The 24,500-nt window shown below is 29.1% G+C and overlaps 1 protein-coding gene across 5 annotated transcripts in view; it reads left to right on the top strand.

Moving 5' to 3' along the window:
- LOC123299586 (ABC transporter G family member 9) overlaps positions 1 to 24,297 on the top strand; it is a 153,009-nt gene extending 128,712 nt beyond the window's left edge. For 3 of the 5 annotated variants that reach the window (XM_044881837.1, XM_044881835.1, XM_044881838.1), the window contains exons 2-9: positions 19,344 to 19,528; positions 19,622 to 19,998; positions 21,306 to 21,561; positions 22,035 to 22,235; positions 22,505 to 22,656; positions 22,732 to 22,939; positions 23,326 to 23,749; positions 24,114 to 24,297. In XM_044881837.1, coding sequence (XP_044737772.1) covers positions 19,344 to 19,528; positions 19,622 to 19,998; positions 21,306 to 21,561; positions 22,035 to 22,235; positions 22,505 to 22,656; positions 22,732 to 22,939; positions 23,326 to 23,749; positions 24,114 to 24,297 — 1,987 coding nt within the window. Of the gene's footprint in view, positions 1 to 16,754; positions 16,764 to 19,343; positions 19,529 to 19,621; positions 19,999 to 21,305; positions 21,562 to 22,034; positions 22,236 to 22,504; positions 22,657 to 22,731; positions 22,940 to 23,325; positions 23,750 to 24,113 lie in introns of those variants that run through there. The other 2 variants (XM_044881839.1, XM_044881836.1) reach the window with 2 other exon arrangements.
- The last annotated feature ends 203 nt before the right edge of the window (positions 24,298 to 24,500 follow it).

The following is a 24,500-nucleotide window of genomic DNA, read 5'->3' as shown; positions in this document are numbered from 1 at the left end:
GATTTTCATAGATAAACCTTAATAAACTATTGAAAACTAAAAAAACCTTTTGGGCTCGACTAATTTAGGATGTATGAGCACGGAGTAGGGACACGAATTTAAAAAAGTATATATTTTCAATTTTGATAGTGAATTGTGTTATAACTTGACATCATAAGATGAAAAGTAAGAATGCAATTTTTCGAAAATTTTTATATTGAAATCAATATTACCTCCGTATAGGTCTGAGTATGGTAGTTAAACTTTTATGTGGTAAACTTACACCATGTTAAGTAATTTGGAGGATTGGATTCTAAGAATTCCCTTTTGCATTATGAGAAATCGGAACATAGAATGATGTATGTCTCTTATTAGGCAATTTGTGGTCCAAATGAATGCAATACAGCTGCTGAATAAAATTTTTATTACATAAAGAAACATTAAATAATTTTTAAAAGATTGAAATTAGTTCTAAGAACTCTTTCAACATTTAAAACACTTATTTTTTTTTTTTTTTTTAATTTTTATAGTCCTTGAAGAATTATAGCCGAAATTAAATAGGTATAACTTTCTCAAAAAAAAAATTTAGCATTTTTAAGATGTATATACGTTCTTATAGTTCTTATAAATTTTAGGCTCAGTAGTTTCAATAATATGAAAGCAATGACCAATTATCGTATTTTTTTAGAAGATAAGAAGGTAATTTTAGACTTAAGGTTGAAATTATTTGTACCTTATTTTCAACTTTGATGATGAATTTTGTTATAACTTCATGAATCTAGACGAAAATTAAGAATAACTCATCAATATCTGCCTCGGTTTTCGAAATATCAAAAGCTAAAGAAGTGAAAATAAACAATTGACTGAGTTAATTGTTGAAATACCAAGCATAAATAGTGTTAATTACTCTATCACATTGCACATACATATACAATTTATATAATACATACTATACCATTTACGCATAATTTGCGCCCTCACGGGTAAACAGTTATGTTTACGAAGAAATGTTTCAAACAAAAGTTGTTTACTTTTTGATAAGGAACATTTTTTACATTAAAATTTTTGTTCTATCTCTAACGGTTTACAAGATGGGTCCTACGGATTCATAGGTCAAGACCCAATTCACCTATGTTGCTCATTTACGAACTCGACCTCACTTTTTACTACCTGAGGACGCTGTAAAAATTTCAACTTGATATCTTTTTTCGTTTTTGAATTATCGTGTCCACAGACGGACGGACGGACAACCGGAAATGGACTAATTAGGTGATTTTATGAACATCTATACCAAAATTTTGTTGATAGCTTCAATATTTTTAAGCGTTACAAACTTGGGACTAAACTTAGTATACCTTGCATATTACATATATGCATGGTATAATAATTAAACAAAATGCACCAATGTTTATGCATCTTACTAAAAAATTTGCATATTTCAAGTAAATACATCACACAATTATATTATCTGTTATATCTAAACTAACTAAAAACTTGTCAGTTATCCAAATTCCCACATAATTTCATGCATTTTTTACCTAAATAACAATCCAACAATAACATGCTACTTCAACAAAAACATTTTAGATAACAAACAAATATTCATGACAGACAGTAACAATAACAAATGGCTGGCTGGCTGCGGCTAACACATATAACAACAATAATTACATATTACATTAGAGCAGCTGAAAGAAGAATCGTGATAGTATGATTATATTATTTATTATTATTGTAATAATAAAAATAAATGAACGTAAGTTTTGGTTTGTTGAAGAGTGTTGCCCAAATTCTTCCACTGACCCAATGACCCATGAAGAAATATAATATACACTTTATCTATATATATATATACTTACAAAACATATTATAAAAGAATGAATTGGTTTATTATTATTATACTTTGTATTATTATTTAGTTACAGTCGTGTAAATAAAGATAGCAGTATTTTAGGATTCCGTATGATAGATGGAATTCGATTCGAGATTGATCTCTGTTAGAAATCTTTTGCTTAAGCACGACCTCATAAACATGATTAGGAAAATTAGAAAATCAACATTGGTTCTCACTAGCGTTGGTCTACAATCCTCCTCGCGAAGAGATTTATTCCCATTCAATCGGGTGTATCACAGGGAAGTGTTAAAGGTCCAATCTCAGATATAAATACTACAATATATTATATAAAAGAGAAATCAAATGTAGCTTTTGAAAGGATACAAATATTGTTGCTTCTTTAGGGGATTGGAAAATAATTTTGGTGAAAAATTCGATTTACATAAATTTGGCAATCGAGCCACTGTTTAAATCTCTATTTTAACTACAAAAAGTCAAATAATTTTCTCTTGGATTATTATTATCATTTTGCCATTTTAAGAACTGCTCGACTGAAAGTGAAATTGTAATTTTTGAGAAAAAATAAAATCTCATGAAAATTAGGATAAATTCAAGTTAATTTCATATTCTATCTCTTCACTTGATATAATAAAAATCAATTTGACGCGTAGTTTTTACGAAAATTTCATGATAATTAACGATGCTATCTATATCTCGTGAGTAATAGATCGAATCCAAAAAATGCAAAAAAACTTTCTTCTTAGGAGAATCAGGCAGTTGCAGAATCGCCAGAACTATTGCAGTGAAGAGCATAGTGATATGAAGGATAAAATTTTACGAAAAAAGTTTCTTGCAGTTTTTGGATCCGATCTATTACTCACCCAATATAGATAGCTTGGATTTACATATAGCCAGGTCTGAATTTAAATATTGAGCCACATGGGTCATGGCCCTAGAATGTTGAAGATGTTGAAAACATTATATTCTTTTGTGTTTCACAAACATATTCTCAACAAAACGTATAATTTTTAAATCCCGATTCAAAGGCTTTCTGAAATAATCACGAATTCTTAAGCATATAGTAACGATAAAAAATATTCTGATTCATAGGCTTTCTGATAGCATCGATAAACATCGATTTGCGTGGAATTTTTCTCTTTAGTTCAAATTGTATATGTATTTTATTGTATCAAAACTCGCTGAAGAACCTTAGGGCGCTATTTTTTGCCATTTGTCAGGTGGCCACAGTTCTAATAATGCTACCATTATTAGAATTAAATTCTTCTCCTGTAGAACCAAAAAAAAAATTGTCGAAAATCGTGCATCGCTTTACCGATTTGTATATTTTGTATACACACAACAACGTGAAAAGATGAATACAAATCAACACGAAATATATGTGACGTCAGACATGTTTTTTGTTATAGCTGTTTTTTTAAGACTACCAAATTTACCAAGTAACCCATCATGATTAAAAAACAGTTATTTAACTTCGTTTTTTTTGTTAATTCTTTTTTTTTTACTTTCATATGCATAAAGTAGTTTATGTGAAGTTATTTGGCATAGTTTTTTTTATTTTATTTTGGGAGGAAGTATTTGGTTGTTTTTTGATGGTGTAAATGACCTTTCTCTAATATGATTTATGTTGGTATAGGATACAAAAGAATGACGATTTCTTTTTAATTGTTTTGAGATCGTGGCCAAATTTTTTTATATGCCACAAGATTTTCATCTATACAAATTTTAACTGCCTGATAGAAAGTTCTCAAGATGATTTTCTTATTTTTGGATTCAAATCAAAATAGTATTCTTCGAAACCTACAATACTATATTTAAATTTATTACCTCGATCATTTCGGCAATTTCCCAAGAAAAAAGTTATGGTGAATAAAAACGTAAAAATTACTTCAAGATCATCATAATAAGACCAGCCTTAGTGGGGGGTGAATGCCTTTCATTGTTGTTTAAATTAGAGGAAAAAAACTTTGTTCATTCGTTTACAGAAAGGACCCCGATTAGATAAGAGAATGGCTTTCTGTGAAATTTTTTCCAACCCACATTAAAATGTTCTTTCGAGTTAATCTGATCAAAAGCTCTCAGGGTCAGAGTTTGAAAAAGTATCACAGAAAGCCATTTTCCTATCTAATATTGCGGATTCCTTTCCAAAAGTGCAGAAAATTTCCAGATTTCTTACAAAATCAGGTTGATATTTCACTCCGTTTATGATTTGCCACTATTATACTTATCTTTTTCGTTAGTACGAGCTTTCAATAAGTTATTTCCAGATTTCTTACAAAATCAGGTTGATATTTCACTCCGTTTATGATTTGCCACTATTATACTTATCATTTTCGTTAAAACGAGCTTTCGATAAGTTAGCTATAACGAAAATGCGCAAATTTCTCCTCATTCTAGTGAAAACTGATTTACTTTTCAACACCTTTCGATGCAAAAGTAAATAAAAATAATGTTTCGATCTGTAATTAAACCCATTTTAATGTGGTGTAGGTACATGAATGTAATATGATACTTCTCAAATTACTTAAAACCAAAAAAGGAATAAAAACAACAATAATTTTAACCAAAAAACCTACTAAAATAAACACAATTATTACTGTATAATTGTTATTAAATTCAAGAAGATGCATGTAATAATAATGTAATGTTTATTTATTTGTAAGTTGAGACAGAGAGATACAGTTCATGAAATATATATATTATTATTATTATATAGTTATATAGTATACTATTTTATTGGTTCGTTGCTTCCCAAATACCAGTACAACATACTAAATAAATGTATTTAAAATACTTGAATACGTATTTGTACGTATTTATACCAGGTGTTCTCTATAAAATTAGTTATGGATTGAATTTTAACTAAATTAGATCTCCAATAAGTTACATGGCCACCTATAACACTATCCATTACGCCATACGATTCAATTGTAAGCAATTCTTATTCCAGCAACTTAGAAAGAGAAATTTTCCAAAAAAAATGTAAATGATAATTCCAAACGTTGTACTCTTAAGGATGTATGAGCATGACAACAATGTAGTCTTTTACTCAAAGAATATGTGGTTAAAATTTCAGCTTAGGTATCCGTGCAAATTTTTAAGAAAAAAGTCATTAAAAATCGATATAAAATACATTGGCTCTTATGGAGGAATATCAAAAAACCGACATATTTTGGAAGTTTTTGATAATTTTCATTTGGAATGAATGAAAACAAATTAAAAAAAAACTTTTTAATAGAAAGTAAACATATTAGCAATGAATTAGAAAAGAAAAAAACTAAGTGTCACCGTCCATATAAGGGATGTAAGAGCAGGGTAGATTAAGGGTTGAAATTATTTTTATCTTATTTTCAACTTTGATGATGAATTTTGTTATAACTTCATGAATGTAGACGAAAAATAAGAATAAAATTTTTCGATATGTGTCTTGGTTTTCGAAATATCGAAAGCTAAATAATTAAACAAAATTTTCAATTTTCGATATTTTGAAAATTAAGCCAGATATCGAAAAATTTTATTCTTACTTTTCGTCTTATATCGTCAAGTAATAATATAAATTTATCATCAAAATTGAAAATATCTATTTTTAAATTTGTGCCCCCACTACCATGCTCATACATCGTTAACCAAAACGTTAGAAAATAATTTTTTTCTTGATCTGTATCAAAATAGTAATATAGAGAACAACTAAATAAAACTTTTTCGGCTGTCTCTCGATCCAATTTGATCCTTTCGACTCACTTGGAGATTTGTAGATCAATATGCTACTCCGAATTTAGTTTTCACAAGTAGCTTCTTGCTGACTGATTCTTCGTATAATTCATTAGTTGCTTTACCTTAATACTATTGCACACAACTTTCCATTTACATCTTTAGCTGAGTTTTATTTACGTAAATAATGGCTCCTTGGGGATCTGATGTTATGCCTTACAGAACTGGCTGCAACCATTTTCTTTAATGTAAAGAATTGTTTAGAAGATGCATGCGACAGCATTCTATTCCCTGTCGAAATAAGTAACGACATTGCAATTGCGTTTCTATCGAATGTACATAGCCCTGCATTTTTGATGCATCGCCCGGGAATGTATGTATGGACATATAGACCAGTCGAGTACGGTTTACTGTTTATATAGACTAACCGAGTATTTGGTAATTAATAAGAGCAATTTATGGTAACTAAAAACTTACCATTTTATTTAATTAAGCCCACCTATCAGTCTGATTTGTAATAAAGCAAAAATTCCAAAAATACATCTTCAAAATTTCTCGAGATACTCCAGAAACTCGAAGTCGGACTCCTGGGCGAGAATTCTCTTGCCTCGAAAAATAAAAAAAGGTCGAGAAACCAGAAACGCTATAGTAAAAACAGCAATATTCCAACGATTACAATTTAAACACCGTGTATCACAAAAATACTCGTACACCATCACCTAAAATAATATTATGTATGCAGCATCCACACTCTCTTTTACCTACACATCATGTTGTCTTTCCCTCTCTTTTGTTCATATAACCATCATTTATATATATATATATATATATATATATATATATATATATATATATATATATATATATATATATATATATATATATATATATATATATATATATATATATACTGCAAGTATGATGTGAACAGTTCATTGACCGACTAAAATATAACGAAACAAAAGATCATCATCACTCACATACATACAAATTTGAATACACTCATATCTATCTATACTACAAAGCAGTTCTGTAATATACAAATAATTTGTAAAATTCTGAATGTGGAGGAAAGTTTATCATCAAGCTTGAATCGACCTTCAAGTAATTAATGGCTATACTGAACTCGATCGATACGTTTAAGGCCTTTAATCTCACGGCTACAAACACATAAAATTAACGATCGTGATGGTGGAAGCGTTGGGAAAATTCAATTTTGATTTAGTATGTTTAATGCGGTAATTTACGTATAAAATTGAATTGAAATGCTTATATAGTGAAAATAAGATTAGAGTTTTCTCATCTCATTCTGTCACCTCTAGATTATAAAATCCTAAGTATTAACAACTTTTCGCTTTTTTTAAAATTTTTTTCGTTTATTCAATGTCAAAATGTTTAAATACTATCCAAATGTGGACGAAGCTTGAACGTTGAAAGATTGCATTGCGCTATTCTTTTTATTTCCATACCACTCAAAATTTGGTCCATAGAAATTACAGAAGATGAACTTCAAAGGCTCCAAAATGGTTTCTTGTGGAACTCTGTTTTTATAAGTTTGATAAATCACTTCACGTTATTCAAAATCTATATCGAATTGTTCACAGTCTAAAAAGTTTTCGTCTAAATCGATATAGGTATACATAATATCAGCTGATAGATAATTATATCATCAATATTTCACAAACTTTTTGTATGTAATCAAGTAAATTATATTATTTGAAAATAAACTAACATATTATTTTAAGTAGAACTCTTATAAAATAACTAAATTAAAATATTATAATACATTTTTTTTAGTTGACCCGTGTGTAAATATTACTGATTACATATATAAGACCGGAATTTATCCCGAAAAATGGTCTAGGATTCCCAGTTTGAAACCACTCAGGATTAATTTCTGTACCTTACATTCTCAGTTATAATAATTTATACGAAATATAAGTAATTGTATATATAACCCGCAACTCAATCCTTCAGTCAACTCTTTGTGATATAGTTTAGAGAAAATGTATCGCTATTATATTCATAATCCGGGAATCTGGGAATGATAGCACCCTTTTTGTTAAATTGATCGATATATACTTGAAATTTGGTGAGTGGTTTTCTTTTGGCAAGTCTTTCAAACTTTCCCTCGACGAATTTTTTCGTTTTCAAACGACCATGATTACGTTATATGCTTAAATATGCTACGTTCAGACCGATTGCTTAAATATGACGTTGTCATGCTCGAAAGCTTGGTACGCTCGAATGTATTAATCATTTAACAAAAAGGGTTCTGTCTTGCGAATTATGAAAGAAACAGAGAGTAATCGCTCAAAACTCAAATCAGTTGTAAGACTTTCAAACAACAATTCTGTAGCGAACAATTTGTAACAATCTCAAATTGTATCTGATCATACTTTTTAAATTTTAATTAGCTATTAATTATCAAAGCGGGCCATGAATTATCAAAATCTTTCGAAGAAACCCTTGATCGATTTTTCGGTCTAGTTTCCGGTCTATACATAATAATTTTTAGTTGAGTTTTATATGAGTAAGCTGAATTTTCTGTTTATTATAAGATGAAATAAATAAAATACACAAGCTTAAGTCAATGCGTCCGTCCGTTCGTCTGACATTATTCTGTTCTGACTGATGTGAAATGTGAACTATTTTTATTTTAATCATCAAAAAATTTATATTTATTTATACTTTTATATTTTTTTTGGATTGAGGAATAAATTTATTTGGATAGGTTAACGACTTTTTATTATCCAAAATAAGAACAATTTAAATATACGTGTGTGGATTTACATGAAGATATGAATAATGTAAAGAAAAATATTATATATATTTTAAAAAGAAATTGAAAATATTTTAATACTAAAGCTCTCAACATTCTAATATGTTTCCACTAAATTTCTATTTCATTGCGTAATTCATATTACACTGTAGAATCTCATATTTTAAAATGATATAACAATGAAACTGAATGGAAAATACTTAAGTAAGAAATGTTTGAATTCACTCTCAATGGATTTTAGAAAATTAGCCGTGATTCAAATTCGAAATCACATTAATTCGAGATTACGATGAATAAGAATTAAGTGGTATATAGTTCAAGATAAAAACTAATTTTCGATCCACGTTACAAGACCATAATTTACCATGGATCACACTCTTGTGTACCTTAAATCACACCCAACCCAACACCAGGTTTTTTCATTCATCCATTTCACTTGAAGGTACCGTTTCTTAGGAAATATGTGAGTGAAATATTGAAAATCTTTTTCCAAGCTTCAACTGCTTTTTGTTTGACTAAAGCCAATCAGAATAAAGGCAATTAGGTCAATAATAATTAAGCACGATGATCACTGAACAAGTTGCCTTTTTTGCAAAAAAATGTATGGAAGAAATTTCGATAAATTCTCAATGATTTTGTGTTTTTTCACATTCGAAAACACTTTTTCCCATTCTAGGAATTTTTTATATAAAACAACAGTTCTCGCATAAGAAATCAATGAAAATATCTGTTATTTTTTGCTCAGATCACAAAAAATATGCATTTTAAAAAAAGTTGGCCATCATTTAACCTAGAACCAATTCACCTAAAAATAAACATGCATTTGGAATTCATAAAGTTTTTCAAATAATTCAACTTTTGTTTGAAACAATTTTTTGTATCTAACTTATTTGTTAATTTTTTTGTAAATGTCAAGTTAAAAAGCCTGTATATAATTTTTTAATTCAAGGCACGTTTATGACACAGTTGACCTTTTGCTCGTAGTACTTTATTGGCAGGGAGCATAGAACGTGGAAGAGACTTAAATCTACCGCAGCGCTGTTATCTCATAAAATTCCCCTTAAATCATTCGTTTTATTTGTAGTATGAATTATTTTGAATTGTTTACATATAATAGAGTCATGTGTCGTTACTATGGCAACTCTCAGAAATAAAACTCATACACAGAACGAATACAGCTACAGTTATTTTAATAATTAACAAGAAACTGAGGGATGATTCAAGGTTCACTATGAGTAAGTTACGTACTTTATTATTTTACCATCCCCTGTGTATCATTTCTTTCTTGAACTTTTTTACTAAATTGTATTCACTATAATATAAATCGATTTTCAAAAAAAAAAAAATGCAAACATTTATAGATAAATAAACAATAAATTTATTTAATTTTTTCAAATTCAAAAAGGTAGATAACCGGAAGATTAAAGTAATGAAAGTTTCTCTTTTACATACATGCATACATACACAATACCTCTATATAATAAAATCGTGTTGATTATATCTTACACGTAGGTATTGTAATTAATACGTTGTGATGCATCAGAAATATGTATATCGGACATTGACATACCTCTACACAAGTTACTTTATAATAAATAGTTAACTAAAACTTTTATATATATTAACTATTAGTTTAGAGCTATTATTATAGATTCAATATAGTCAACTCAAGCTATTAGCAAAGCAATAATATACAATCATATATGTAGCTTAACTTAGATTTAACTATATAGCATATACCATCATCGTTTATTTGCAAGAGAAGAATAAATGTTAACTATATGGGGATAATATTGTTATTATTTAGATATACAGGGTGTCCCGTGACTCGATGGCCATAGTTTCAGAGGATATTCCTTGGACAATTTTAAACCGAAAGTGTCTTACATACTTTTGTCGAAAACCCATTAGTTTAAGGAATTATGTGGCTTTATATATTTATTTAATGGCTACGTTTACAAATCATGAACATATCGATATTCACTTTATTTACGGATATTGTGACGAAATGCAAGAGGGTCAGTGTCGGGTATATTAAACGTTAAAACTGAAATTGTGACAAATGTATAGAATTCATGTATTTCAAACAAAAGTTGACAAAAACAAGAAGCAGTATTTGTGTTTAAACATTTCTTCTACCACTCACAGTTTAGAAAAATCTTTATATTTTAATCGCACAGCTTTACAAAACATTGTCCGCTTTATATCTAAAACCTTACGTCATTTTATAGATTATTTCGTATTTAACCGTTATTTTATAGATTATTTCGGTCTACAAATATGTGAAAAGTAGATAATTTTGACCCTACCAGTTTTAAGAGATGTATGAAAGTGCTGATGTTCCTTACAACGGGCAACAAGTGGAAAAAGAGTATTTTTCACACTATGTGAACACGCAGTTTATAAAAAAAATAAAATAAATTTAGAGCATGTGAAAAAGGAAAAGCAACCGATATTCTGATTCTGATTAGAAAATAGAAAAAATTTCTTTTCAGTCAAGGAAGATATTAAGAGTTTATCGAAATCAATTTTTCAACATACTGAAAGGAAAGTGTGTTACACCCTGTATAAGTTTTGTAATTTATTTTACAATGAAACCTAATTTCAATTTACACAATAGAAAAAGTTATAAATATGTTTTGATCAACTATTAATATATAGAACATTAAACGATATGTACATGAAAGCACAGACCGTGAGAAATAGCGAGGAATATGTTCATGTTCTTGATATTCTTGAAATCCTTTTGATTAAAAATTCTAATCATATTAAATGTTGATGAATATTTATTTATTATTCGATATTGAAATGTTTATTCATGCTATTCTCAGCAGTTCAGTAGTTGATAAAGATTGATAAATAAATAAAATAATATTAGATACCTATTCAGGAAGTTTTTTAAATCGATACCAAAATAACTTATCGTTCTATTGCACCTATTAGATTTACAAATCTTAGGATTATTTAGTAGTAATTAAATCCCCAAAAATATAAACTTTGGATTGATTTTTAAACCTACAGTATTGTAAAAAAGTTTTGGTTAATTACACGGTACATACATATACACTAAATACATGCTTTGTAATCAAGTAATGAGATATTTTTGACTTTACAAAACCACACAACTACAAAAATATATAATATATTGTGTGTAAGTGATGCTTATAAATTTGATCATATAGATATCGCTCTTCGATCATCAATACTTTAACTATTGTCGTCCCTGTTCATGAAATGATGGATCTTCGATTAACCCATAATTAAATTAAAATTTTGTTTTTATATCATCGACACTCTCTAGATTTTTTTATATAGAAATATCCAAAGGATAATCTATTTGATTCATCATTTTTTCAGCCAACTTTGATAGCTTAAAATAATAATAAAAAGACCGATGATCTAGGAATTAAATGTATTTATAAAGTTTTATTGAAATCCCTAGTATTATTCAATCCTTGCATATTACTCCTTAAACAAAGAAAACGAGTATAATAAACACTTGGTTTTTATCGGTTAGTTTTTGGTAAATTTTTAACAAAACACTCTGTAAAAATATATGCAGTGCAACGCAATGAAGTAAGATACAAATATAATAATAACAATATTAAATTATTATTATTATTATCAATTAAGTAGTTTTATCTATTTTATTTATTATTTACATTACATTGAATGGACATGTTTTGTTTTTTTTAAACAATAAAAATGTCTAACTAATATGAATTGCATACTAAAATAATATCATTCATTCTATTCGCTAATCATTTAAATAAATATTTTTATTTCTTACTCTTTTTATTTTGTTTTAATTCGTTTATTTTGCTTATGGATTGTTTATTTTAATTTTATTACCATTAATAGATATCTTTTTGTTAATTATAAGTATTTAATTTGTTCTTAATTAAGTTTTGAAGTTTGTTAAATTAAATTGAAGACACGTGTGCATTTAAAATTATTAATTATAAAAAATGCTAAGTGGTCATTGATAGTTCTGTTCCTCTTCTGTCTTTCCGGGAGCAGGAAAACACAGATAAAGATAAAAATTTGGTGTATGTGCTCTAGGCTAATTTATTTATAGGCCTTGTTTCTTGCGTAGTATTTGACAGTGATTTAAATACGACTTTTTCTTCTACTTTCATATCCGAGGGGAGCCGTCACTTTCAGAGGGAAAGCGAACCTAGAAAATTTAATTAGCACAGCAAAGTCTAAATTAATGAATTTTCATTGAATACATACACATAAACTAAAAATTTTAAGGAAATCCCAACACAAAATCAGGTCTGATTGATTCGTCTGTGGCATCGTTGCTCTTTATCGAATGAACCCTTCGAAAGGGTGAGGTTAAGCAAAGATTACCAAGTTACAAAAGTTACTTAAAAAGACATTTTAAATATTATTTTATCAATTTTGGGTAGAGTTGATTTGACCACATTTAACGATTTCATTCCCTCCAGCTCCATGGCTCCAGGGGAAGGGGTCCTAGAGGGTGGTTATATCAAACCTAGGAGCTTGTTGATATAAACCCTGATACGAAGTTTCACTGCTGCCCCCTCAGCCTCTCCCTAGAAAATCCCATTTTCCTGTATTTTGAAATGTTTTCCCTAGGGTGTGGCCTTCTCGAATTTTCCTGGATATGTGGCTTATACCAATCCTAGGAACACCTTATGGTTCATACCTTATTTTTAACGCCGCATAGAAAGAAATGAAAATTTCCGCACAATCAACTTTTCCCTCGTTTCACCCATTTTGAAATTACATACTATCAAATGCCGACCCATGTATTCCGCAATCCATAGTGGGATTGGCAGTATAATGCATTTTACACTTTACCGGTAACATATATACAATTTACATACAGAGTATAAAAATTAGTATAAACTTTTAAATAATAAATTATTAGTATATTCACCTTTTTTTTAAACTAACAATAATAATAATTACTACATTACTAATTACATATTAGATATTTTATTATTAATGCATATAATTAATAAAAAAAACTACATATTTATCTATGTTATTTATTATTATTTGAAAAGTTTCTCCGCTTTAAACGTGTGCGCTTATCTTATATTTTAAATATCACATCTCTATGTGTATATGTTGTTTCTTTTGCCGTTGTCATTATACCTATAGCAATTAATTAAAGATTCCAATACAACTAAAGACAAAAATTTTTATCTAATAATTTATATAAGTGAGTCACTGAGTTAAAATTTTTTTCAGTTTCTTGACCTACTCATGTTTTGTGAAACATTCATACACACACAAAAAAAAGAACTAATTAGTCCAGCTTTAAATTATTATATCAAGATTTTTTTGTATCTTTTTTAATTGATCTTTCCGATTGATCAAAATCTATGTTGGGAATTTTGATTTTAGCTGTTTATTAAACAAACACCGCGGATATTTGGCATTTAAAAAAAAACGAGTTTAGTAAAATCCCTTATTTTACAAATAGTAACAAAATTGTATAACGTTTTAATAATTATGCAAATAATCGTAAAAAATGATAAAATAAATTTTAAATAATTCAAAACGACAATTGAAATATTAATCTTCGGTTAATCCTCATTGAAATTGATTTACTCCTTTTAGACTAATTTTAATCTAAATGAAAAAAACGTTCCGAACTATAGATCTCGAGGTATCTCGAGCTCCATACTACTCGAATTTAAAATCTATTAAACTTACAACGTTATACTTTGACCAAAAAGGATTATCTGGAGAAATGGATTATCAAGATAAGCTCTACTCAGGACTTAAATTAATCAAATTTTCGTAATTTTTGAATTATTATTTTTTATATGCCATTTCTTTTAATCGCTGTACAATGTATGATGTAAGCCCGTATATATATATTGATTATAGACTTTCTGCACCCATTTTTCTCAATAATCAACCGGTATAAACATGCATATATAATTTAAACAACTGTATAAAATAGAATCCAGAAAGATAAATGAATAAATTATAATCATAACATATACCCACATTAAAATTCATAAATTATATACTTACATGCATAGGGAAAAGTATTGTACCTAAGAGACAATATCTTTTGCATAAGTACTGTTCGATTTCTTGAATTTTGCTATCTATGAGACAGCAACTAATTGAGGATAAACTTTTTTTTCACCAAGACGGCAAACAACCGAGATATTAATTGTCCATGTGCTTTTGTTTTCAATAGAAATCAAATTTTTTGATACAAAGGATAACAACAAAAATTGCTTTTACTGTTTATTGGTTCCTTATTCAGCGATAAAAAAAAACCTTTGAAGCTATTATTGGACGCTCAAAGAACTGATTGTCTACAAGAGAATATTGTGGGGATTTTCACGATCTTGTACCTTCTACAATCCCTCGACTAAATTCAAAAGATTGCATGTTGATGAGTGCGCTTACGGGTACAATCTTTGTGGTTGATCCTAGGTACATTATGGTGTGATCTATATGGTATATTATACTCTTATACCACGGATCAAATTTTAATAAAATTAAGATATAGGTTTTTGGAACTATGTTCCTTATCGCACGTTATAATATGTTTGCTGGTTGAGAGATAAAATCAAAACAACTAAATGTAAATTCTGATTCAAGGTACAATAATCTCTTATACATAGATACAATGGTGTCTATACGGTTTACCTTTTTAAAACATATTATAATATTTTATCAGTCATTAGATACATATTGTTTAGTTCCTATTCAAAAGATAATATATTTTAAATCTGCATATGCATATTAAAATATGCAGACAAGAACGAATCAATATGCGAATTTATTATATATTTAAGCAGATAATAATAATATGCATGTAGAGAAAACTTGCATCTAAACTAATGATATTATTGCATTACATTATATTGCATTAGAGAGATATCATTGTGGAGACTTTCTATATATTAAAATGTACAAAAATTATAATGTTTTTAAAATAAATAAAAAAAGACTTCTGTTGTAAGCATATGTTGAAATAAATAAATTGTTTGAGTATGTTTTTCTGTAATACAGTGAAAATTGTATTGTAATCAGGGATTTACGAGCACCAAGGCACTTTGAGATTTAGGGTTGAAATTATTTGTACCTTATTTTCAACTTGGATTGAACTTCATGAATGTAGACGAAAAATAAGAATACAATTTTTGGATATCTACCTCGAAATATTGAAAGCTAAATAATTAAACAATATTTTAAATTTTCGATATTTTGAAAATTACTCCATATATCGAAAAATTGTATTCTTACTTTTCGTCTTATATTGCCAAGCTATAACATAATTCAACATCAAATTGAAAAAATATATATTTTTTAATTTGAGTCCTCACTACCGTGCTCATACATTCTTAATTAGTCGGGCATTGCGGGTTTTTTCAATAATTTATTATGGTATTTACTTTAATTTAAATAGTTTTTCTTTAATTTCCACCCACTAGTTTTGGAGAAATCTTTGAAAACATATCATTCCATCTACCGTTTTACCATATAAAACCAATGTTAAATGTGCCCTATTTTAATAAATGGTGGAAACGCATTTAAATTACCTAATATATCAATTATTACTATTTACTATGTATTTATTTGCGCTCCAACCATTTTCTATTAAACAAACTTTAATTATTAAAAAATTAAATCGAAAATGGGATTGAAATTCGTTTTATAAAACACTAAGAGTGGTTATACCAAAACACATTCATTCTTTTTTGTAATATTTGATGGGTTCTAGCCCTTAACTGCTGACTTCAGACTAAACTACTAAAAAACCACTAAATCTCAGAAAACTGACATGTTTTCGTATGGAATCATGTTGTATTTCAAGCCTTTTCCCACTTGTAATACTTGGTTCTATCTTAAAATTTATTCAGTGAACCTAACAGAGCCTAGAAAGTCGTAGCTGCTACGAGAAATGGACAATTTTTTCGAGACAAAAAAACACAAATTTTCTTTAATTCTAGTCATTCTGATTTATCCTCATCTTACAATCTAAAAAGTACTATAATTTACCATTCAAACTCGACAATCCACATCAAAAACTGTTTTTCGATTATAATTGAAACAAAAGTGTATTTAGCATAGATTCGTGGTTGTTTTAAAAACCATTTTTTCGCTTGTAGATCCATAATCGTTCTTTCTAAATTCTGCAATTCCAAAAGAGCCAATTTTATTCGTTTATCTCACATCAGAAAAAAAAAACTCATGTAACAAGATTAGAAACATAAAATTTAGAATGTTGTAAATCGGCGCCTAGTCGCCTAAATCGATTTAGTCTATTAAACACTAAAAATGTATATCAAAAAGAATTAATCTTAGAAATAGTTTACTATTTAGAGATAAATAAATTGAAATATATGTAAAACAAATAACTTTCCAGGAAATAAAAGTGATTGTTTTCATATATAAATTTCAATAAAAAAATATTATAAAAAGCTGTCAAAAGTAAGTATTAACATGATTAATTAGTATGTCTAAAATTACGGTCACAAAACACACTTATATCTACACAAGATAGAGTTAGTTAGGATTGAATGCACATTAAAAGTAGACTAAATTAATAATATACTTTAAAGTTAAGTCTTATATGCATAATGTGAAATGAATTGTGGTTACTTAAACCATTTTACTTAAGTCAAGTTGTAATACAACACTTCGTTAAACATATCATTTAACTATCTTAACAAAAGCGGTTGTAAATAGTTCCGTATTCCGCTGCAAAATGCAATCTTTGCGTGGTGATTTTCGAAAACGAATGGTAAAAGTAAAATTTAGCCTGTTTTAAGAGCCAGAGAAAATGTACTTCATGCAAGGAATCGATTTTTGACTCAAGAAAATTTTTGGCTTCCTTTTAAATTCTTTTAAGGTATTTCGTTTTCGAAAGAATGAAAATGACCCAAAAAATTTTATTTATGAATTAATCATCCTTTTATACGTCTTTTGTGAAAAACTGTTCTTAATTTTGGTATGATTTTAAAGCTTAAAACTTGAGGAATATTGATACAAGTTTTTTATATAAATGGTAAAACATTTTTAAAAGCACTTATTGACTAAAAAACCATCATTTATTACGACTTCTTCATATACCGCCATGTAAAAAGGGCTTTTTTTAATAATTAATTTCTTGTAAACCGTACAGAGAATCGACTTGAAATTTATACGGAAGGCGTATTATATAGGTACATTAAAAATTACAGTTTTTTGGTAACACTTTTTGATATCGAAACACCTTAAATCTTTTCCTTTATTTATGTGTGTAACAAGATTAATCGTTCTGCGACTAGACCCCGGCGGCCAACACTGTAACTAGGACTGCTGATAAAATATCGAAATATTGAAATATCGATATTTATTTCTAATATTTTTTTTGGGCGTTATATCGATAGTTCGATATTAAAATATAAATATTGACGGTCATTAGTATGCTTTTCCTCTTTCTCTTGGATCTCTTGGAAAATTTTGGATTCTTAGTGGACATTTTACTGGCGTGCTATCAGAAAGTATATCATAAAATAATTGATTTCTGTAACTTCTGAACGAATTACTTCTATAATTAATCTTTTAGTATCTAATAATCGTAGCAAGTTCAAACTGCTGAACATATAAAACCACGATTATTTAAAAAAAATTTTACTATATAATTTAATTTGTATTATCAACAGTCTAGCTGTGACTTTTATTTTCCTTCGATAGTTCTAGTAAATCTACCGATGTAGGGATTCCATACTCGTAACCAAATGTTTTGCAAGTATCTCCAAGCCTACCCACAAACTATTTTGTTGAATATAATAAATATTCTGAAGAAAGTCGCGTGTATTATCTTTATTTATAAGTAAATAGAATAAATTTCTAAGAAAATAATTCTTATTTATTTTTAAAATAAAAAACCATAAAATCTTTTTAAAAAACAAACAGAAACTCCTACATAGTATACGTAACAGCCTCTCGTTTTAAAAACAACACTATATTGTTTTTGTTTGACTTTTTTGGGGCACCCAATGACTGGTATTATTATATATATTATATAAATGTATATAGTATTCTTTAAAAAGTAGTAAATATACAACCGTTATTTCGTTTCAGTGGAGCAACCTTGTCCAACTTCAACTAATGTTTATTTGACCTCACATGAACTCGAATATATCTGTTCTTCGCTGTTTGTTGATTCTATAGCACTCATTTTTAAGGAGAAATAAGATATATATGTGTTCTTATATTACTTGAAAATAAGAAGATCGAACACAAATGCAAGTCATATGGTTTTTTGTATGTCTTTGTTATGTTGTATGTGGTTATGATAATTTTTGGGTACACTGGACTTTGTTGTTCATTGACTTTCAAATTTTGTTTTGGTATTATTGTTTATATAGTCTAACTTGATCTTGAAAATCGATGATAATGATAGTTTTCATGAATGACTGTTTGATAATGAATTGTAAAAAAAAATTTTCTTAAAGCCTGTGACAAATTTACTTTCCTTTCAAGAGGTGTGCAACTCGACCTAGGTGAAAGTAGCCATAATCGTACTCCCAGGATTCTGACCACCGCTTTCATCACTTTCAATACGTGTAAAATTCGAAGTAGGATAAAGTACCTAGCTATAATCGTAACTGTCAACTCACAAGTGCATCAATATGATTTTTTTTATTAATTGCATAATAAAATATTGATTTGTCCGTATACGTTCCCGAAAAATTTATTTATAATCAATTGATATATCTGCGAGCGCCTAGGGAAGTTTAGACTTGCGATTGAAACTATTTATAGAAATCTATGAAAACATATCATCCATCTACCGTTTTCCCATAAGACCATTGTTAAACATGCCTAACTTTAAAGTCATTTATTTATTTAAATAATCGGGCAACCTCCCCTAAAATTTTCGGAATCGATTTAGACTCAAATCAACTTCATATAAACAAATCAAGCCTTTGATCCAAAATTGTCCTGGCGGTCGTACATCCTTAATCATAAATTTAATTGTTTATTTGTAAAAATAATAATTGTTCGTTCTTTCATTTTCAGAGTTGACACAACGGCCATCCATTTTCCATGTTTGATAGCTGGAGAACAACCACCACGACCTGTTCATCTCGTATTTTCGGGTTTATCCGTATCAGTAGGTCGACCGCCAATACGAAGACCTGTATTAAAAGATGTTAGTGGTGTTGTTAGACCTGGACAATTGTTGGCTGTTATGGGACCATCAGGTATGTCAAATTTTATTAATAAAATGTCAGAGCCGAGTAGTTTAAGGCGCTAACGACAATTTGAAAGTAATTAATTTGCGATTTTATTTACAGGTTGTGGTAAAACAACGTTATTAAATGCGTTAAGTGGTCGAGCACATTTAGATAGTGGTACAATACGATTAAATCGTGAACGATTAAATAAACGATGGAAACGTCGTATATGTTATGTATTACAACAAGATATATTTTTTCCTGATCTCACATTGCGTCAAACCTTAGAGTATACAGCACGATTACGTTTATCCGATAATATGCCACATGCACAGAAAATGCAATATGTTGATCATATAATTGATGTATTGGATTTGGGTTCATGTCAGGATACGATTATTGGTGATTATTTGAAACGTGGTCTCTCTGGTGGTGAAAAGAAACGTGCCAATATTGCATGTGAATTATTAACGAATCCATCAATTATGTTATTAGATGTGAGTAATGTTTTTTTGGCTTTTTTTACACCTATCGAAAATCATACAATTGACAAAAATCTGTTCCTTAATTTGATGAAAACATCAATTTAGCCTAATTTGGACGTGGCGAAAACAATTCCGCCGGTTAAAATCCGTTCAGAATTATAGTTCTTGAGATATCAGCGCCACAGGTCTCAAATTTGAAATCCAAAGAACTTAAAACGTCATATCTTGAAAAGCGCAGACAATATGATCAAATAAATACGATTTTCGTAATTTTTGGGTCAAAATTACCTTAGAAAATAAGTTTCATTAAATTTGGAAACAGAAAATTTTTTTAGTTTTTCCTCATTTTTTCCAAGGGGTACCCTAAAGAAAATCGTAAAAATTCGATGAAAGTTATTTTTCTCCAATTTTCGTGAAAACATCAATTTAGGATAATTTTGACCTGGGGAAAACAATTCCGCCGGTTCCAGAATTGTAGTTCTCGAGATATCAGCGCCACAGGTCTCAAATTTGAAATCCAAAGAACTTACAACGTCATATCTTGAAAAGGGCAGACATTATGATCAAATAAATACGATTTTCGTTATTTTTGGGTCAAAATTAGCTTAGAAAATGAGTTTCATTAAATTTGGAAACAGAACATTTTTTTAGTTTTTTCTCACTTTTTCCAAGGGGTACCCCTTAAGAAAATCGTAAAAATTCGATGAAAGATATTTTTCTCCAATTTTCGTGAAAACATCAATTTAGGCTAATTTTGACCTGGGGAAAACAATTCCGCCGGTTAAAATCCGTTCAGAATTGTAATTCTCGAGATATCACCGCCACGGATCTCAAATTTGAAATCCAAAGAACTTAAAACGTCATATCTTGAAGAGAGCAGCCAATACGATCAAATAAATACGATTTTCGTAATTTTTGGGTCAAAATTAGCTTAGAAAATGAGTTTCATTAAATTTGGAAACAGAAAATTTTTTCAATTTTTTACATTTTTTCCAAGGGGTACCCCTTAAGAAAATCGTAAAAATTCGATAACCAATATTTTTCTCCAATTTTCGTGAAAACATCTATTTAGGCTAATTTTTACCTGGCGAAAACAATTCCGCCGGTTAAAATCCGTTCAGAATTGTAGTTCTCGAGATATCAGAACCACAGGACTCAAATTTGAAATCTAAAGAACTAATAATGTCATATCTTGAAGGGAGCCGCCAATACGATCAAATAAATACGATTTTCGTAATTTTTGGGTCAAAATTACCTTAGAAAATAAGTTTCATTTAAATAAGTTTCACTTATAATGTTTTGTTTCGAATTTTTTATAGGAACCAACGTCAGGTCTCGATTCTCATTCCGCATATAATTTAATGTCATGTTTAAAACGATACGCTGTAACCGAAGGGAAAACCGTTGTGGTTACAGTACATCAACCATCATCACAAATATTTCATATGTTCGATAAATTATTGTTGTTATGTGGTGGCCAAACAGCATATTTCGGTGATGTTACCAAAGTTGTTGATTTTTTTAGTAATATAGGTTTAACAATTATGCCACATTATAATCCGGCCGATTTTATACGTAAGTATATTTGTTATATAGCTCGCTCCAATACTATCGCATCAGAAGAGTAGGACTGGAATTGATAACTGGGAGTTGTAACTCGCCAGCTAGCGATAATAGCGAAATCAGTAGTTACAATTTCGACTACCAGATGGCAATACATGTACATACTAATAGATCAATAAAAATATTCAAATTAGAATGATTGTTACGGAGAAATATTGCTCACCGACTTTGAAAACGTTGTTTCGAGAAAAACGCGAAAATTCTAACTGGATACACCCCTATAAAATAAATCACAGTGATATCTTATACCGTTTTGTTTTAAAACCAATTTAAAAATGTATAAATAAGAACTAAACAATTCATTTTGTCAATGATACAGTGAAACCAAAAACTTGCCATAGAATTTGCTCCCTACTCTTCCAATGCGATAAATTCGGGTATTTTAGGTTTGACTGTTTTAGTAATTATTGGTTTTTTTATTATAGTTGAACAGGTTAAAGGATCACATGAAATGCGTGAAAAAATTATAGCAGCTGCAAGAGATGCACGTTTACAACCAGGATACCCTCAGGAATTGTTACCAGAACATTTACAACATATAACCGAAAAAATTGTAACCAACCATCATGGACCTCATTATCACGTTACTCATGTTCCATTACAGCATAATCATACGCATTCGAATAGTGAGTATACAAATCATGCAATACATCAAGATCCAAATCTGCCAAATTTTGATTATACAATTGGTTAGTAAATGACACAAAGAGTGAGCCTTTCTCTTTTCTAAATGTCAGTCAGTCAGTGTACTACATTTCGAACAGCTTTTAAGATACCCCATAAGTTTCCAGAAGTGTGTTCGAATTTTACGGACCAAAATCTATAACCAAAAATTTGCTTGGATACTCAAACAACTTATGAAAAAATATTTAATTGCAACAACTTTTTCTTTCAGTAGATGACACAATAAACGATTGTAACGGTGAATCCGAAGCACGTTTATGGTTAGACACACAATCACATGCCTCATCCTCAATAAGTAGTGATTCACCCGAAACACCAGATTGTTACTTCTCATGGCCTACGAGTTTTTGGACACAATTTAAGGTAAATAAAAATAATAATGTTGCACATGCGTGAAGGATAATCTTATTAATTTACTTTTATCTTTTGTTCTTTTAGGTATTATCACAACGAAATTTTCAAGAAGCACGACCACGAATGTTATCAAAATTAAATTGGGTACAAACAATTGGTTTAGGTTTATTAGCTGGTTTATTATGGTTTCAATTAGAGCGACGTGAAAATGCGTTGCATGATATCCAAGGATGGATGTTTTTCTCGACAACGTATTGGATGTTATTTGCATTATTTGGTGCACTTAGTTCATGTAAGTATTATCAAAGAAATTTTTATTGTTTCAAAAAATTTAATTAATTACTGAGATAAGTGTACCACCTCGAAAAATGTAGTTTCAAGAAAAATGCGTTTTAAGTTTGAGAGACAATTCCGGCAGAGTAACTCGGATAATAATATTACTCATGCAAAAAAAATTTCGAGTTCTTCAAATATCTAAGCCAGAATACTCCCTTAAAACAACGAGGTATCATTTTACCCTCAGGGATTATTATGTGGCACTTTCCCCTACTATAATTAATTTAAAAAACACAGTTATTTGAAAATTTTTGGTTTTTATTTCTGTCGGGAATTCCGCCATGACTTCCTATCATGTTTTTCATAGATTGACGTTAATTTTATTTGTGTTTTTGTTTTCAGTTCCACCAGAACGTGAAGTAATTAACAAAGAACGACAATCTGGTGCATACCGTTTATCCGCTTACTATTTAGCTAAAATGATTGGTGAATTACCATTAACAATAACATTACCAGCCGTATATCATTTAATATCATATCCAATGTTAGGTTTTCATAGTGTTTCAGTATTTTTAACATTATTAGGATTTTTATTATTAAATACGATTGTGGCACAAAGTGTTGGATTCTTTGTGGGTGCATCATGTATGGATATGCAAGTATCAATAACAATTAGTGCATTATATACGTTAGCAACGCAATTATTTGGTGGATATTTAGCAACGAATATACCACCATGGTTGAAATGGATGCAATATTTATCAATGGTACATTATGCATATCAGAATATGCAAATTGTTGAGTTTAGTGAAGGCGCTAGAATATTGTAAGTATTAAAAAATTCCTAAGGTTTATTAAAGCTTATTCTTTCTTCAAATATTTTTTCCACCAGAGTTGTGGAATCTCGCCTGTCTTCGCCTCGATTTGCCCGAATCAGAGGCAAAACGGGACTCCCAGACGAGTACAGGTGAACTTCATCTCCACATTCTCGTGATTACTTGTATCGTTCAGTAGTTATTGTGATTGACATCGGTTAATTTCTTAACTTCGTGCTACTTCCCGTGGAAGAGGCTTTTCACTTTTTATCAATATTTATGGCAAAATTATTTAATATTTTCTCGTTAGTTTAATGAAATCGTCAAAAATCATCTCTAAACAAAAACATAATTAATTTGATTTTTTTTTTCTAGATGTTCCGAACAATCAAAATTTAGTGTATGTGAAAATTCAACATTTATACCTGTGAATGCAATTTTAGAAGCGCAAGGTACGAGTTTACCATTATGGGCGAATACACTTGTACTATTATTATTTTTTGTAATATTCAGAGTGTTAGGATACGTTGTACTTCGTTATTTTAGATGTCCCAAATGATATTAAACAAATTTTTCATTTAAATAAAAAACATTTTAAAAAAACTATTAAACTAATAAATTATAAGTGATATACAACAAAAATAATTTAATTTATATAAAAAAAATAATGTTTTAAAAAAAAGACGACGAACTCGAAAAGTTATATCAATTTTACACACACACAAACGGGAAAAAACAATTTTACTGTTTTTTAGATTTTAT

The sequence above is a fragment of the Chrysoperla carnea genome, chromosome 5 (genome assembly GCF_905475395.1).
Source record: "Chrysoperla carnea chromosome 5, inChrCarn1.1, whole genome shotgun sequence".
Classification (NCBI taxonomy): domain Eukaryota; kingdom Metazoa; phylum Arthropoda; class Insecta; order Neuroptera; family Chrysopidae; genus Chrysoperla; species Chrysoperla carnea.
Note: the sequence above shows the minus strand (reverse complement) of the source record. Positions and strands in the feature narration are given on the sequence as shown.